Consider the following 16,530-nt stretch of genomic DNA (forward strand, 5'->3'; position numbering starts at 1 on the left):
ACGTTCTTTGGAAGCTGCTGGAACTTATGGTGTGTCGGCGGTTGGGTTGGATCTTGGAGTCACGTGACCTACTGGCTCCATGTCAGGGCGGCTTCTTCTGGTTCTTCCTTTCTCTTGTTATTGTACTGTACGTCTCCTTTCTTTTCTTCTTTCTGTTGTGTAATTATTTTACTGGGAACAAGGGACCGATGACCTTGCAGTTTGGTCCTTTCCCACCCTCCCTCTTTTAAACCAAGCAACCAACACAAGCCATGTGTGTGTTGGTTTCTTTTTTTGCGTGTTATTTATCTCTGACGGACGACTGGATCCCTGTTGCGAACATTTTGGTGACTTTTTTGTATTTTGATTTGTTTCCTACATGTGTCTGCTTCTCTCGGAGTCTAGTCTGTCTGCTAAGTTATTTGAAAGTAATACACTAGTTTTAGCTGGTAACAGAAGCATGACTGCTGTGCTTCAGTTTTACAGCTGTCCTTAATCTGACGGTGTTACAAGGAGATTTGTGCTATGCCAGATAAAAATCTTAATTATGCTAGGAGTGGGCAAGGTCACTTTTTTGGATATTATGAATGCATTTTATGTAAATTGGAGATAATTTGTTGTACACTACCTGAGATTCACAAAATGAAACAAATATATTTTTGATGTTGCTGAGCAACAATCATACAATAATTTTTAAAGGAACACGTCATCATTTGACGGCATTGTTCTTTATTTAATTATGACCCAGGTTTTGGCCTTTTATGCCATTTTCAAGTGACTGTGAGTAGATCATTAACACACACTGCAGGACATCAAGCTCAAAATTGCCCGTAAATTAAGAATAATATTCAGTCTCCACCAAATGCCAGATGTAAAATCATCATCTTGTAATAAGATCAATAAATAATAGTGGGAACACATCATATTTAATAAAAATAGATTTACTTTGGTATATAAAAGATGAACCTTTTTTTTACATAAAAGATGAACCTGTTTTGTATACCAAGGTAAACCTGTTTTTATGATGTGCTCCCACTATTATTTACTGATCTTTTTACAAGATGATTTTATGTCTGACATTTTGTGGGGAGCGAATATTTTTTTGAGCTTGATGTCCTGCAACATGTATTAATGACGTAAACTCAGTCACTTGAAAATGGCATAAAAGGCCGAAACCTGGGTCGTCATTTAATAAAGAACAATATGGTCAAGTGGCAGTATGTTCATTTAAAAAATATACATATGTTTATTTCTGGGTTTTTTTCCAGTTTTAAATCACTAAACAGAACAAACACCCTTCTGATTTTTTTATGTTCAAAGCATGAGAATAGGTATTATATGAAACAAAAAATTCCTGAAATTTGAAAAAATAAACTTTGAACCTACTTTAATTATAGATTTGTATCACTTCTTTCACCTGTGTCAATATTTTCTTGCATGAAAAATGCCAAGTTACACCATGGTTCGAAATCCACATTAAACTGTAGGTCCCCTATAACTGCCTGGGTAAGTCCATCCAGAGGTCGAAGGAAGGCAATGGCATATCACCTCCAAAAGGCCCATGCTTAGTAAGGCACTGTGGTGTTCAAAACAATCCATTGAATGATGAGTGCTTTCCTCACTTATTTATTTGTATGCATAATTCCAACATTTCAATAATTTTATATTGTAGTTGATCCTTTTATATTTCCAGTGATACCAAATTGAATAAAATTGATTCATAAATAAAGAATTTGTAATGGTTACAAACTTTTAACCCATGTAGCTTTCTGGTGTCAATTTATGAAAATGACCCATGTTTCAAAATACTCTCCTAACTGTAGTTTTGATAAAAAAAAGAAACTTGGAAAATTATTTTATCAATCTTTCATTATGTACTTTCTTACACCATTTTTTCACAAACATCTGTGACTCGAGGGCAACAACATTGCTCTACTTTGGGTGATTTTAAATGAAATGAGCCCTGTTAGTATTATTTGGTATGGTCTCGCACACTTGAGCAATATTCTAGGATAGTTTGCATGGGTATTTTGTAAACAATCTCATTCACAGGCTGGTTGCATTTCCTTAGCATTCTAGCAATGAGCTGAAGTATGCCAATCGCTTTACCAATGACTGAGCACAGTAATAAAGTAGTCAGATTTATTTATACTTTTATACAATTGTAGGATATTTACTACAGGTATTCTTGGTCGTGAAATAGTCACAGTTGTTAACAGCAAATGACACTTGACATTTCTATTTTACTTTTATAGCTCAGTGTTATTAGGACAATTTCCCAGTGTATTTTTCTTTAAAACACCTGAGGGCAAATGTTCCTAAGAACATATGTGTTTAAAAAAATTTCATTGATAATGCTCTCGAATAAAATCAGGAACTTGTATGTGGAGTGGCTGTTTATATACAAGGGCATGCTTCAAGTAATGCCTCTCAGTTGTATGGAGGATGATAGATGATAGTGAACATAAGACATTGGATTGTTGTGGATGTGGCAGTACTCATGTGTGGCATTGTCATGCCAAGCATAGGGTGGTCCATGTGTAGACGAACTCTTCAAATTCGAAACTCGATTACAGAATGCTGTTCCTCATGTACCGACATAGTTATGTTGCATATAACCACGTTTCACACTACAATTTGGAACCCTCTTCCGGCAGGTGGCTGCAGATATGTGGATGTGAAGAATACAGATGTATAATATTAACAGGGTCTATTTTATTTAAAAAGCTTTAAGAGTTTTCACATAAAAAAATTCAGAGGCATTACTTTTCAGCACACTTTCATATAACATTTCCTTAACTTCCTGAGTGTATTCCTCCTCCAGTCATCTCACTGTGCAATAATTTCCTTGTTGAGATGCCACAGTCTGATGTAAAACCTAATACAAATAAATCCATCAGTAGCTTGTCCTGGAGCTAACAAATCCTTAACTTGCCACATTACTAATTTTTTAATTTAATTTCATTATTACTTTTGTCAATACCTGTCTCTTATTTCGAAATTTCTGTGGCCCATGGAAATTTACAACAAAGTTTCTCGCATGACCATCATCTGCTGCAAGTATGATAAACATCTCAGTCCATTTCATATTGCTTTGGAATGTTACACCCAGATATGTAATTTTTTTTCTGTCTTATCTGCATAAACTGAAATCTGTCTACAGTTAGAGAAGTTAGCATTCATCACATCACTAGAGCTTCTGTCCAAGTCATCTTGTATCCTCCTGCAGTCACTCAACAATCAGTCATCAGTGAACAGCCACAGATCGCTGCCCACCCTGTCTGTCAGATCATTTATGTACTGTATATAGAAAACAAGAGCAGTCCTTTCACATTTCCCGGGGGCATTCCTGATGTACTCTTGTCTCTCTAATGAACACTCGCAGTCAAGGACAACTCATTGGGTTCTATTACTTAGGAATTCATAGAGCCACTCACATATCTGGGAAATTAATGCCTATGCTCAGACCATCGTTAACTGTCTGCTGTGGGCCCCTGTGTCAAACACTTTCTGGAAATCTAGGAGTACAGAATCTGCCTGTTGCCCTCTATCAGTGGTTTTTTTGGATATTCCTGAGAAAGGGGCCAGCTGAGTTAGGTACAAGTGATGCTTTCTAAATCCATGCTGATTTGTGGACAGGAGCATTTCCATTTCAAGGAAATTTACTATCTTCAAACTCAGAACAGGTTCAAAATTGTGCAGCAGCAAGGTATGCTTGTATGATCCTCCTCCATGAATGATTTCTTAAATGTGAACATCAGAACTTCAGTTTTCCTTTTGCTATCTTCTGTTGTCACACAGACTGGTTTATGTATGACCAGAATTTTCTCCAATTCTCAACAAGACCTTTTGGTAAGGTATAGTGGTGAAAGCTGTGCTTCGCGCATAAGTCTTTTTTCAGACGCACAAATTTCCACTAACTTTTGCCTTTTGACATTTGTGCATTCTTTCTTGAACATACAGTGCAACCTTCTCTGCTTCCTTCACATATACTGACATTTGTTATTAAACAATGATGAATTTTTACTGCCCTTAATCCACTTACTCAGTACATACTTCTGCAGAATGCAATTGTTCATAATTCCTCTATGTCCATTGAACTGAAACAAAATTATGCGATTCATCTGCTTATCTGCTTTTCCTGGCAAAAATACTCTCCTAGCCTTCTTGACGGCTTTATTATCTTAGTAACTATTGTCACTGTGGTATAATGATCACTAAACCTTGTCTCTATATTGATAGGTCAGGCCTGTATTTAGCTACAGGTTCTAAAAGTAAAAAGAAGTAAAGTAGTGTGGCATGAATGGCTGGGAGACACTGAAGGGCAGGTTCAGTTGCATAATTGGAAATGTGTTCCCCATTCTGTCTGCCCGCAGGCACCTTTCCTTTGTGAAGCATGAGAGCTGTGTGCATAAGTGTAGGTGACTGTAATGTGTGTGTGTGTGTGGGGGGGGGGGGGGGGGGTAGGGGTAGGTAGGTAGGTAGGTAGGTGGGTGGCTACAAGGTCTAAAATAATTCCATTGTGTGTGGATTGTCAGACTAGCTTTCCAAGACAGTTTTCAGAAACATGTTCAAAACTGAGCCACTCACATATCTGGGAAATTAATGCCTATGCTCAGACCATCGTTAACTGTCTGCTGTGGGCCCCTGTGTCAAACACTTTCTGGAAATCTAGGAGTACAGAATCTGCCTGTTGCCCTCTATCAGTGGTTTTTTTGGATATTCCTGAGAAAGGGGCCAGCTGAGTTAGGTACAAGTGATGCTTTCTAAATCCATGCTGATTTGTGGACAGGAGCATTTCCATTTCAAGGAAATTTACTATCTTCAAACTCAGAACAGGTTCAAAATTGTGCAGCAGCAAGGTATGCTTGTATGATCCTCCTCCATGAATGATTTCTTAAATGTGAACATCAGAACTTCAATTTTCCTTTTGCTATCTTCTGTTGTCACACAGACTGGTTTATGTATGACCAGAATTTTCTCCAATTCTCAACAAGACCTTTTGGTAAGGTATAGTGGTGAAAGCTGTGCTTCGCGCATAAGTCTTTTTTCAGACGCACAAATTTCCACTAACTTTTGCCTTTTGACATTTGTGCATTCTTTCTTGAACATACAGTGCAACCTTCTCTGCTTCCTTCACATATACTGACATTTGTTATTAAACAATGATGAATTTTTACTGCCCTTAATCCACTTACTCAGTACATACTTCTGCAGAATGCAATTGTTCATAATTCCTCTATGTCCATTGAACTGAAACAAAATTATGCGATTCATCTGCTTATCTGCTTTTCCTGGCAAAAATACTCTCCTAGCCTTCTTGACGGCTTTATTATCTTAGTAACTATTGTCACTGTCACTATGATCACTAAACCTTGTCTCTATATTGATAGGTCAGGCCTGTATTTAGCTACAGGTTCTAAAAGTAAAAAGAAGTAAAGTAGTGTGGCATGAATGGCTGGGAGACACTGAAGGGCAGGTTCAGTTGCATAATTGGAAATGTGTTCCCCATTCTGTCTGCCCGCAGGCACCTTTCCTTTGTGAAGCATGAGAGCTGTGTGCATAAGTGTAGGTGACTGTAATGTGTGTGTGGGGGGGGGGGGGGGGGTAGGTAGGTAGGTAGGTAGGTAGGTAGGTGGGTGGGTGGCTACAAGGTCTAAAATAATTCCATTGTGTGTGGATTGTCAGACTAGCTTTCCAAGACAGTTTTCAGAAACATGTTCAAAACTGCTTCACAAGACAGTCCGATGTAACACCTACAATGAGTACATATTCCCACAGTACTTGATCTGGGTATTCCCACAGTACTGAGCATAGACATCCTTTGAATGATTGTACTACTGTTATGGTGGAATATGTTGCCTGATAAAAACATCCAACAATTAACTTGAGTTCACCGAGGCCTGTTACATGCGTCCTGATAACTTCACTGTTAGACTCTATTTCGACATCCAGAGACACAATATTTTTGTTGATTGCAATGAACACTCCCCTCCTTTGGCTCATTCCGTACCTTGCTAAATATTTCAGAACTTTCTACTTCAGGTTTCAGACAGATTTCAGAGCTTTTTGCTTCATGTTTCTATTAGCTCTCATTCCCAAGAATAATTTGAGTGGGCAGTAAATTAGAGAACTTAGTTCTGAATACTTCAACATTTCTTCAAAAAATTTTGACAGTTGAACTGTCTTTACTCTGCACATGGACTGATTTCACTCTCTGCATTTCTGCTGCATCAGAGGACCACAAAATACTGCCTGGCCTATAAAACCCATGTACATTTCACAAGTATTCTGCTACCCAAGTAGCTGCTTCCTTTGTGTAGATGCACCTCTGACCTATCAAAGAATCCTGCATTTCTTCACTCCATAATGCAGGCCCAGAAACCGTAGCCAAGACCATTGCAGTATCAGTTGAGTCTTTGGTTGAGACCCTCCATTCGGCTCCAGAGCAAAGGACCTCAATCAACTCTATGCTGCAGATTGTAAGCTCCACTTATACCACACTATTCAGACCAGCAGTCTTCACCATTTCCACCTGTCCAAACCGAGGAGGGTATTGGAACCCGAGTTACAGGCGTCATTGGTGCAGATATGAGCCACAACTTTCAGGCGACTGCATGCTACACCCTTGATAGTTGCAGGTAGAGCCACCTCCACGTCTCAGATGAGGTCAGTCTGAAGGAATAATGTGCACACATTGGACTTCTTTCCAGCCCTGGATGCTATTTCACTAAGGGGCTCCATAACACACCGAACATTGGAGTTCCCAACAACCAGCAAACCCATGCACATGTGCGCCTGCTTAGACACTGTTGAAGAAGCGGCCACTTGTCCACTCACAGGGTTAATGGGCGAGGCCAGATGGCCAGCCTCCACATTGACTCTCTGCTTCAAGTGACATGAAAGCTGAACAACCGGCCACTCACTCTCACAGCAGGTCCCAGCGTTAGACGCACTGCGCGGTGCCTTGGCAGCAGAGTTCACAGGCGAAACAAGCGACACCCAAGATGAACCATACAACACAACACATTCTTCGCCGCTGCTAGAGCCCAAGGCAGCAGTCTGCAGACACCTGACCATGGCCAAAAGCATTTTCAGTTGTTTGCAAACTGCAGCCTGCACACATCTTGCACATGTCCTATCCACCCTCCTACTACTAACTTGATAATTGAACTATGAAAGCACAGAGAGAAAGCTAAATGTGTAACTTGCTACTCTTCTGATGTGTCACCAATGAAGGCTGGCACCTGACTGACAAACCAGCCACTGCAGTGAGAAATACTGCTGGCATTCAAGCAGCACATCTACAGTTGTTCTAAGGCTTAAGCATCAGATTTTTGAGCCACAGTTTTTTGAGCCAAGTAAGGAACTGGTCCGCTACCTCTTCAGACAAGGACCATATCCTACATATCTGAACTGAATTGGGACAAAGACCATTTGTGACTGGTGAAATGGGCACACCGGATCATACTTTGTGGAAATGTCTTAGGTGATACAGCAAGAACACTAGGCAGAATGTAAGGGCTGAAACCATTTGCTGGCTTAATTAGAATAAAAGAAGCATAAGGTATTCTAACTATTCCAGCCGATGCAGTATCAGAAAAATAAGACAAGACATAGCTAAAATAAAAAAAAAACCAGCAAAGATGAGAAATGCCAATAGGCGAGTGTCACTGCTGCTGCTGTTGTCTTCAGTCCGATGACTGGTCTGATGCAGCTCTCCATGTTAGTCTTTCCTGTGCAAACCTCTTTCTTATAACTACTGCAGCTGTTTACGTAGCCGCTATCTTGTTGCGCAAGGCGGGTGACATTGAACGAGGTTCGCCTGGCTGCCGCCAGGGCTCGGTGGATCGCGCTCTAGTTTTAACAGAGCGCGATCCGAAAAACATGACATCCAGTGCGGCGGCACCCTTCCGGTGCGTGCTGATTGGCTGCTGAGCGCTCTTATCAGCAGCCACATCCGGTGAGGGCCCAGTCTCTCTCGTGAGGCAACAGCATGCTCATTCGACTCGAGGCAGCTGCACAGTACACATCATTACGATGTAGAGTAGTGACGTATAGGGTTTACATTACTTATACGTTTTAGCTCAGGGTCTCTCTCGTGAGGCAACAGCATGTTTATTTTAGTCAAGGCAGCTGCACAGTATACACAGCCATGGCTTACAGAAGCAGCAGCATTAAGATACAGATGGTTTAACGATTTTTATGTTTTTAATTTTATTTGGATTATAATTTAATTTGTAAACTACACATTGATCTTGCCAAAAGCCGAGAAGCGATTATTCTTAGTGTTTTAGCTCTCAGGGGCACTCTGGGATGCTCTCAGGTGCACTCTGGGATGCTGTGTACTTATCATTTTCGAATTTTTACCCACCACAGTTCTCTCTATCTCCAAATTAACTATTTCTTGATGCCTCAGAATGTCCTATCAGACAAATCCTCCTTGCTGGCACATTGTGTCATAAATATCTTTATACACTCAATTTCATGCAATACTTCCTGATTAGTTATTTGATACACCTGTCCAATCTTCAGTATTTTCCTGTAGCATTGCATGTCAAGTGCTTCTGACCTCTTCTTGTCTGAACTGATTTCCTCCTCTGCAAAAGTGTGTGCCAAACATATATCTTCAGAAAAGATGTCTTAATATTCAAATTTATATTTAATATCAATAGATTTCTCTTTCATGGAATGGTTTTCATGCTGCTGCCACTCTGCATGTCATATCTTGTCTACTTCGATCATCGTCACTTATTTTGTGCCCAGATGAGAAAACTCATTTACTTTTGGTGTCTTATTTCCTGAAGTATTTCCCTCAGCAATGCTTGATTTAATGTCAATATTTACTATTGTCAATGTTCATCTTATAACCCCTCTTCAAGTCACCGTCCATTTTGTTCATGCCATGTAATGTTATCAGCAAACCTCAATTTCGTCTCTGTGGACTGTGTGTTTGCAAATTTCTCCTTGGTTTTTTCCATAGCTTGCCCAACATGCGGATTGAATAACATTGGGGGCAAGCCTACAAATCTGCTTTACTCCCTTCTTAACAACAGCTTCCCTTTTATATCCTTCAACACTTATAACTGCAGTCTAGTTACTATAAAAGCTGCAAATAACTTATTACTCCCTGTATTTTGTCCCTGCTACTTCCATAATTTCAAAGAAAGTACTGCATTCAGAATTGTCAAAACTTTCTCTAAATCAACTAATGCTATTGTAACATTCAGCAACAAAATATTTAAGTACATTGATGAAAAATAGAAGTGACATACAAAATTTAATAACTGATTTTTGAAGCATTTTATTATAAAATATTGAAACTATTCATAGTAGAATGCTGCTGAACTTAGATCTTCTCCATTATTACAGAGGTGGTTGTTGTTGATATTACCTTGCTCCTTTACATTTCTATTGGAATCATTTTGCATGAAGGAACAAAATTTATTGCTCTCTAATTCATGAAATGATGAACACGTGATTCTGGCTGACAGACACATTGCTGGCATTTACTCAGAATCTTTATTTATTAACGAACATTGTACATTTGAGTTTTTTAAAGTAAATACTTTGGGAAAGCAATTTCAGAAACTGACGTCAAACCAACGATCTGGAAATTTCTATGAAAGTAGGTTTACATAAAATAATGATGATGATGATCGTATGGCATTGTTGGCCAGGAGGCCCCATGCGGTGAAGTTCGGCCGCCGGATTGCAAGTTCTTTTTAGGTGACGCCACTTCGGCGACTGGCGTGCATCAATGATGATGAAATGATGGTGAAGAACACCCAACACCCAGTCATTAGAAGGCAGAGAAAATCCCTGACCCCGCCAGGAATCGAACCCGGGACTCCGTGCGTGGGAAGCGAGAATGCTACCGCTAGACCACGAGCTGCGGACACATACAATAATGATAATTTGAAAGCTGGAAGAAAGCCTATCTAAGCGAAAAGTAATTATAAACTTATGTTCAAGTGCAATGAAGAATTGTCGTATTAACAGTAACTTATAAAATATGTATTCTATACATGAACTGTGTATCAGAATGAGCATCACTCCTGGTGTCGATAACTTCATTATATTGTTTTTTGGTCTACTACATTTCACTGAGTTCTAAAATAAGTTGTAGTATCAGTATTGCCTCCCATGTATCTGCAGAACCAAAACTGATCTTCCCCGAGTGTGGTTTCTACCAGTCTTCCATTCTTTTGAAACAATTTGGCACAGGACTGACTGAAATCAAAACTCATCTGACAAGGCCAGGGTTTTCCAGTTGTCCAAGGTCCAACCAGTATGGTCATTAGCTCAGGAGAAGCATTGCAGGTGGCGTTGGGATGAAAAAGCATTTCTATCAGTCATCTGCTGCCACAGTTCATTAATGCCAGATTTCACCACACTCTCTTAATGGATACATTTGTTTTATGTCCCACATTGATTTCTGCAGTTATTTCATGCAGTGTTGCTTATCCGTTACCACTGACAACTCAAAACAAACGCTGCTGCTCTTGGTCACTAAGGGAAGGCATTGACCACTGCATTGCCCCTGGTGAGAGGTAATGCCTGAAATTTGGCATTCTCAGTACACTCTTGACGCTGTGGATCTCGGAATATTGAATTCCCTAATGATTTCTGAAATGGAATGTCCCATGCGTCTAGGTCCCACTACCATTCCATGTTCAGAGTCTTTTAATTCCCATCGTGCAGGCATAATCACATCAGAAACCTTTTCACATGAATCACCTAAATACAAATGACGACTTTGCCATTGCACTGCCCTTTTATACCTTGTGTCATGATGCTACTGCCATCTGCATATTGCTAAACCATGACTTTTGTCGTGTTAGTGTAGTATGGCTCATCTGGTACAAAATGTACAGAGAAACAGAGAATCTATACAATTCAGTAAGAGTAAAGAGAAAATGAGTGTAGCGACAAAAAGTACTTCTTAACTGTGTTCTGAGGATCTGTGACCTAAACATTATGAAAAATGATTCTAGCAGGGATATAGTATTAGCATCTGTGTAATAAGTCCTAGTAGTAATGGTTGCTGTATTAAGTTAATTATGATGCTGTAGCTAGAACAATGTTCTATCATCATAAGTCGTGCTCATTGCTGAGTGTTGTGGCCCCATGAACCAAGTATCTCCATCATGGACAGTTGCCAGCTTCTCTTCGTGCCTGCTGAAGAGGTAGACTGGAGATCATCTTGATTTGATCTATCCATCTGCTGATCTATCCATCTGCTCGCTGCTCTTCCTCTTCCTCTTGGGCCTTTGATCTTTCCTTGCAAGACTATTTTCTCTAGATTTTTTTTCCATCTCTTCTCACAATATTGCCAAAGAAACGGAGAATTTTTTCGGTAACTCAAAAATAAAGGTGTCTGGAGATACCGAGTTGTTCAAAAATGGGCACATTTGTTCTTTCAGTCCATTTTATGTATAGCATCCTACACCAGCACCAAAGCCCAAACACACTTATGTACTGTTTGTCTCTGGCCTTGAGTGTCCATGTTTCGCAACCATAAAAAAAGAAAGAAAACACGAGTGTTTCAACTAGCCAGATCTTTGTGCTATTTGTTATAGCTCTGCTCTGCCAGATCTTGATGAGCTGCTTCATAGCCACTTGCTGTAGTGTGATCCGTCTTCTTCTCTCATCTTCACAACTTCCCATGCTGCAGATGGTTGACCCGAGATAGATGAAAGAATGCACGAATTCCAGTTCCTTTGATGAACCTGTGAGCAGGATCTCTTCTTCTCGATCAATTATCCTGAATGTGGACTTGCTGAGGCTGATGTCTAATCGATATGCTGGACTAATGTCCTTTATTCTTGTTAATAACTCAGCAAGTTCATCTTCGCTGTTGGCTAAAACCACAGTGTCATCAGAAAACGGAGGCTGTTGATAGTTCTCCCACCAATTGAGATGTTTTTGGCCCATCCATCAAGAGCTTTCCTAATGACATGTTCTGTGTAGATGATGTACAGCTGTGGAGATAGTACACAACCCTGCCTCACACCATTTGTTACCCTGAAGGAATCAGACGTGCCAGCACTTGTCTTTACAACTGCGAAGTGATTATTGTATAGACCGATGATCAATGTTATCAAGTGGGGTGGGACACCGAACTCTGCAAGCACCTGCCACAACTTTTCTCAGACAACACAGTCAAGGAAACAGACGAAAACAGGAACACAGAACTCTCACAATTTTCTATTATTTGTCTTATGTTGAGGATCTGTTCACGAGTTCCTTCCACTTCAACAGAACCTGCTTGTTCTGTGGATATGTGAGACTGAATGTACAGCTTCAAACATTGGTTCAGGATGTAGAGCAAAATTTTACTTGCGAGAGATATATAAGGGCAATAGTTTGGTAGTTGGAGCAGTTCCTGGTAGACCCTGTCTTGTGAAAGGAGATGAAGAGAGACTTTGACCAGTCATCCGGCCACTCCCCAGTTTCCCATATTCTTTTACACTATGAATGCAGCAGATATACCGTCTATGCCAAGGGATTTATAATTCTTCAGATGTTGAATTGCATTCACTATGTGCTGTATGATTTAAAAAATCAAATTTGAACTTTTTAATATGAAATTGGGATTACAATCGATGAAATTTCCTTAGCCCTCAACCTACTTACACTCCACCAAGACACTGTTTTCATTATGTTCGTTAATGGACACATACTGAATTTAATCTTGATAACACTACATGTCCAGGTTGCAATGTTGAGTTTCTCCAAGGGTTTTTGTTTCTGGCACTGAGCGTGACTAACTTCGCAGGTAGTGCTTTGTGTATGTATAAAAATCAAGTACCCCTGTTTTGGATTTCACTTTAAGCTTTGGGTCTCGTATCACTAGTTTTCTTGAGTGGCTCAAGTGCAGATAGACATAACCATATTGTATGTAAAGGACCATGCCTAGTAAATATCTGTGTCGTCAACTTGTGACAGCTACCATGGCTGACATATTTATAATTCCTCTTGTAATCTTGAGAGTAGTTTTATTGTTGTAATTTGAATTCTCTCTTCTTTTTATTTCTTTTTTTCCCAGTGGAGTCAGGTTTTTTGGTAAATTGGCATTATTCATTTCCCTTTCGTTTTTTAGAATGGCAACAATACAGTTTTTGAAAGCAGACATTGCCTGCTTTCATGATATGTTGAGAAATATTTTGCTCTTCTCTGTGCGGCTGATTTAATTTGTTAAATAATTTTTGCTTACACATGTTATACTGTATGGTTCATTTTCAGCTTTTTCTCAGGGCTACTATTGATCAGACTTAGTGCTAAGATTTAAATGATTATCCCTCTCTAACCAGCATAAAATGCAATGAATGCTGAGTAACTTAGTGAATAATAAAGAGACAATGAATACTACTTCAGATAGTACATAATAATCTGTAGTGAGTGTAATTATTGATAGACAAATGCCTAATAAAACCTATTCCTAATTGCTCACAAAATTTGCTAGCATGTAGTGTCGGCCAAGCAAACAAAAATACAATTTCACTCTCTGTCACCTTGTGCAGGAGAAGATGCGAGGCACACAAATGTGAACTACTTACAGCTGGATGAGGCTAGTGTATGTATATTGTCTATGGTCAGGACACCTAGGACTTTCATGTTCTGAACACTTCTCGATGCTTCTGGAAGCTTCTTGAAGTTTCAGGAATTCATGTGAACATGTAAATGCTGTTGAATAGCAACCAGCCTTGTTTTCAACTTGCAAGTGGGAAATGGAGAATAAAAGGGGGTGGCTTCATCCTTACTACTAGTAAGAGTACCAGAGCAAAGGCAGTAACAAACACCTGTCACGGAAGCTTCTGCTGCCATCACTGCAGAAGGAAGCTCTTATTAGCAGTAGATACAAATGACTGAATTCTGTGTTGTTTCACTGTATATTACCCTGTTAGCTCTAAAAGTTAGTAAGACCTGTTGTAGTGTGGCTGGATTGGTTGCACAGATGAGCTATTTTCCAATAACGTCTTTTATTGCACAAAACAGAGCCGTAAGTGGCAGATAGCACTTGTCTCCTTCAGTCAAGTCTGAAATTTTCAGATTAACAGTGGGCAACTAGACTCCGTATAGAAGTGCTTGGCTCTTGTGTGTTGAAGTACTTACATTGCCAAACAATATAATTTTTATCACTAAAATTACCTACCTTTTCCTAACTCTTGGTATCACCAGTAGACAAGGAAACTCTTCTCCATCTCATCTTCTTGATTCTAATGTGAGAAATACAAAAGAACCCAAGGTCCTCAATGTTGACACTGTATCATGAAACAGCTATGGTGAATCACTACAGAAATTCATGCACATTGTTACTTTGTTATTTCATTCCTTTTTTATATGTTGCATGTAATTTTCTTTTAAGTATTATGTTACCGTGTTGGCTTTTATGTTTTTGATTGTCCCATGTAATCTCACAGCTGTTATTCTTACAGATTCCAGACAAGAAATTCAAAATATTCCTTCAGTATATTGTCCCTATAAAAGGGAGTGCAAGAAGATTAGTTGAAGAAAAAGCATCAGAAATAATTTCCGCAATGGAAAAGAGAATAGAACTTGAAGAGCAAGGATTGACTGAAAATGAAATACTAGCACAAAACCCACAATTGGCTGGTGTGACCCATACTTCCTATGAACGTAGCAGACAAATTCTTCAGTCATTGCAAGAAGAATGATAATAGTCGAAATGTGTAAATACCATGAATGTTCACTTAATCTCGGATGAAAAATGTCCTTTTTCTTCTGTATCGGTTTTTTTTCTTTTTAATGTGAACAATATCCTAGTTAATTAATTTTACATTAGTGTATGACAGTGACACTTCTGATATGTAAATTGTATCATAAAATATAATAAATTATTTTTATACGAAGAATAATCAGCAGTGTTTTATAATTGAGGCAGGATACTAATGTCACTGATGGTTCTGGTCTTTAGGAAGCTCTATTTTCCTGTCTTAGAGATGATTTGTTAAATGCTGATGTTCTACTACATGTGCTCAGTTACAGAAATTGCAAAGGAAATCTTGACATCCTGGCTACCCATTTTGAAAATGTCTCGTGTTAATTGAGGATCCCTTCTGAGTATTCCTGTTTTTTCTTCTTCCTCCTCTGTTGTTGTTATCCTCCTCTGTTGTTATTAAGAGTGTATTATTTGCAGTAAGAGGTTATATCTAATGTTCTCTATGTATTGACAGATTTTTATTTCTGCTGCCAAAATTAAATTTTCAGTAGCTACAAAGACTTGTTACATTGTTATATCTTCAGAAAAATAGTCCATCACATTGCCTCTTTGGTCCTTAGAATATATTCATTACATTATACAGCTTAAGATGTCAGAATTGTTTTTGCGCTTTTGTATCAAGATTTGGGGGAGGGGGGGGGGGGGCGAGTTGTATGTGTGTTTGTAATAGAACAAGATTGTCTAGGAAGGGAAACAAGCTCTTTATTAGAGCAGCATTTAATTGATGGTACACTGTGTGATAAATGTTTTGTGGTAGCATTATTTCACAGTCTAGTGTGATATTTGTGTCCTTTTAGGGCAACAAGAACATTAGAAACTGTTTCTCACAAATAACTTTTGTGAGTAGTTTCGCGTGACTGAAGGGGGCTTAGCAGATAAACTTTTGGCAAGGAACTCAGGTACAGAAATGTACTGCATGGATATAAAATAAGTTCGAACATCGGATCACTTTCAAATCTCTCGCTTCACAGTATCCACACAAACCGAAGAGAGGGTGCCATTGTCAGCCCCTTGTGTAATTATGTGACATCATTTACCAACAATGGCTCTGAGAAACTGATGCATTTGCAGTTAGGAGGGTTGACTGTGGTGCTATATGAACACACTGCACTCTTGACTTTGAAGAGGATGTCCTTCATCACGTAGAAGAGACCCTGACAAGTACTCAAAACAAAGCCCATGCCATGGGATCCTGTCGAGCACACAGGTGATACCTTGAAGGTTTGGCTGTGATACGATCTTCAAACTTATTTTGCACACAAACAGTACATATCAGGACATGGTTTCCATATCAGAACTTCATGTGCTAAGTCCCTTCTACAGTGCATAAAAGCCTGTTATTGGAACTACGACAAACCTCAAAGTGCCCCCACCCCCTCTACCCCCCCCCTCCCCCCCCCCCCCCCCCCCCCCCCACACACACACACACACACACAGAGTTTTCTTTTATTGATTCTGTCTAGTTTTTTTAATGAAGTACTTTTCAGAAGTTGTATAACAATACATGATCTAGTTCATCAGAAAGGGGAAAAAACGTTACTTTATGATGCAGTAATCCTGTATTACAACTCAGTAATCATTTGTAATACCGAAACATTGTATGTATTCACAGAGTACCTTTTTCCTGTTTATTTACTGGCCATGTTGCACAATCTTCTACACATTAGCATATCCAGAAAAAATTGTGTGTAATATTCCTATTGTTATTCACAATAGATATGAAATATGGTACCAATTTATTCACTGCATATGAATGCTGGTCAACCCGTTTCCAGTAGTGCGAGTCAAAATGAATGAAAGGATAT

At 39.2% G+C, this 16,530-nt stretch overlaps 1 protein-coding gene across 1 annotated transcript in view; it reads left to right on the forward strand.

Moving 5' to 3' along the window:
- LOC124605738 (uncharacterized protein C7orf50) overlaps window positions 1–14,858 on the forward strand; it is a 37,144-nt gene extending 22,286 nt beyond the window's left edge. The window contains exon 3 of the mRNA XM_047137617.1: window positions 14,421–14,858. Coding sequence (XP_046993573.1) covers window positions 14,421–14,660 — 240 coding nt within the window. The 3' untranslated portion in view covers window positions 14,661–14,858. The remainder of the gene's footprint in view (window positions 1–14,420) is intronic.
- The last annotated feature ends 1,672 nt before the right edge of the window (window positions 14,859–16,530 follow it).

The sequence above is a fragment of the Schistocerca americana genome, chromosome 3 (genome assembly GCF_021461395.2).
Source record: "Schistocerca americana isolate TAMUIC-IGC-003095 chromosome 3, iqSchAmer2.1, whole genome shotgun sequence".
NCBI lineage: Eukaryota > Metazoa > Arthropoda > Insecta > Orthoptera > Acrididae > Schistocerca > Schistocerca americana.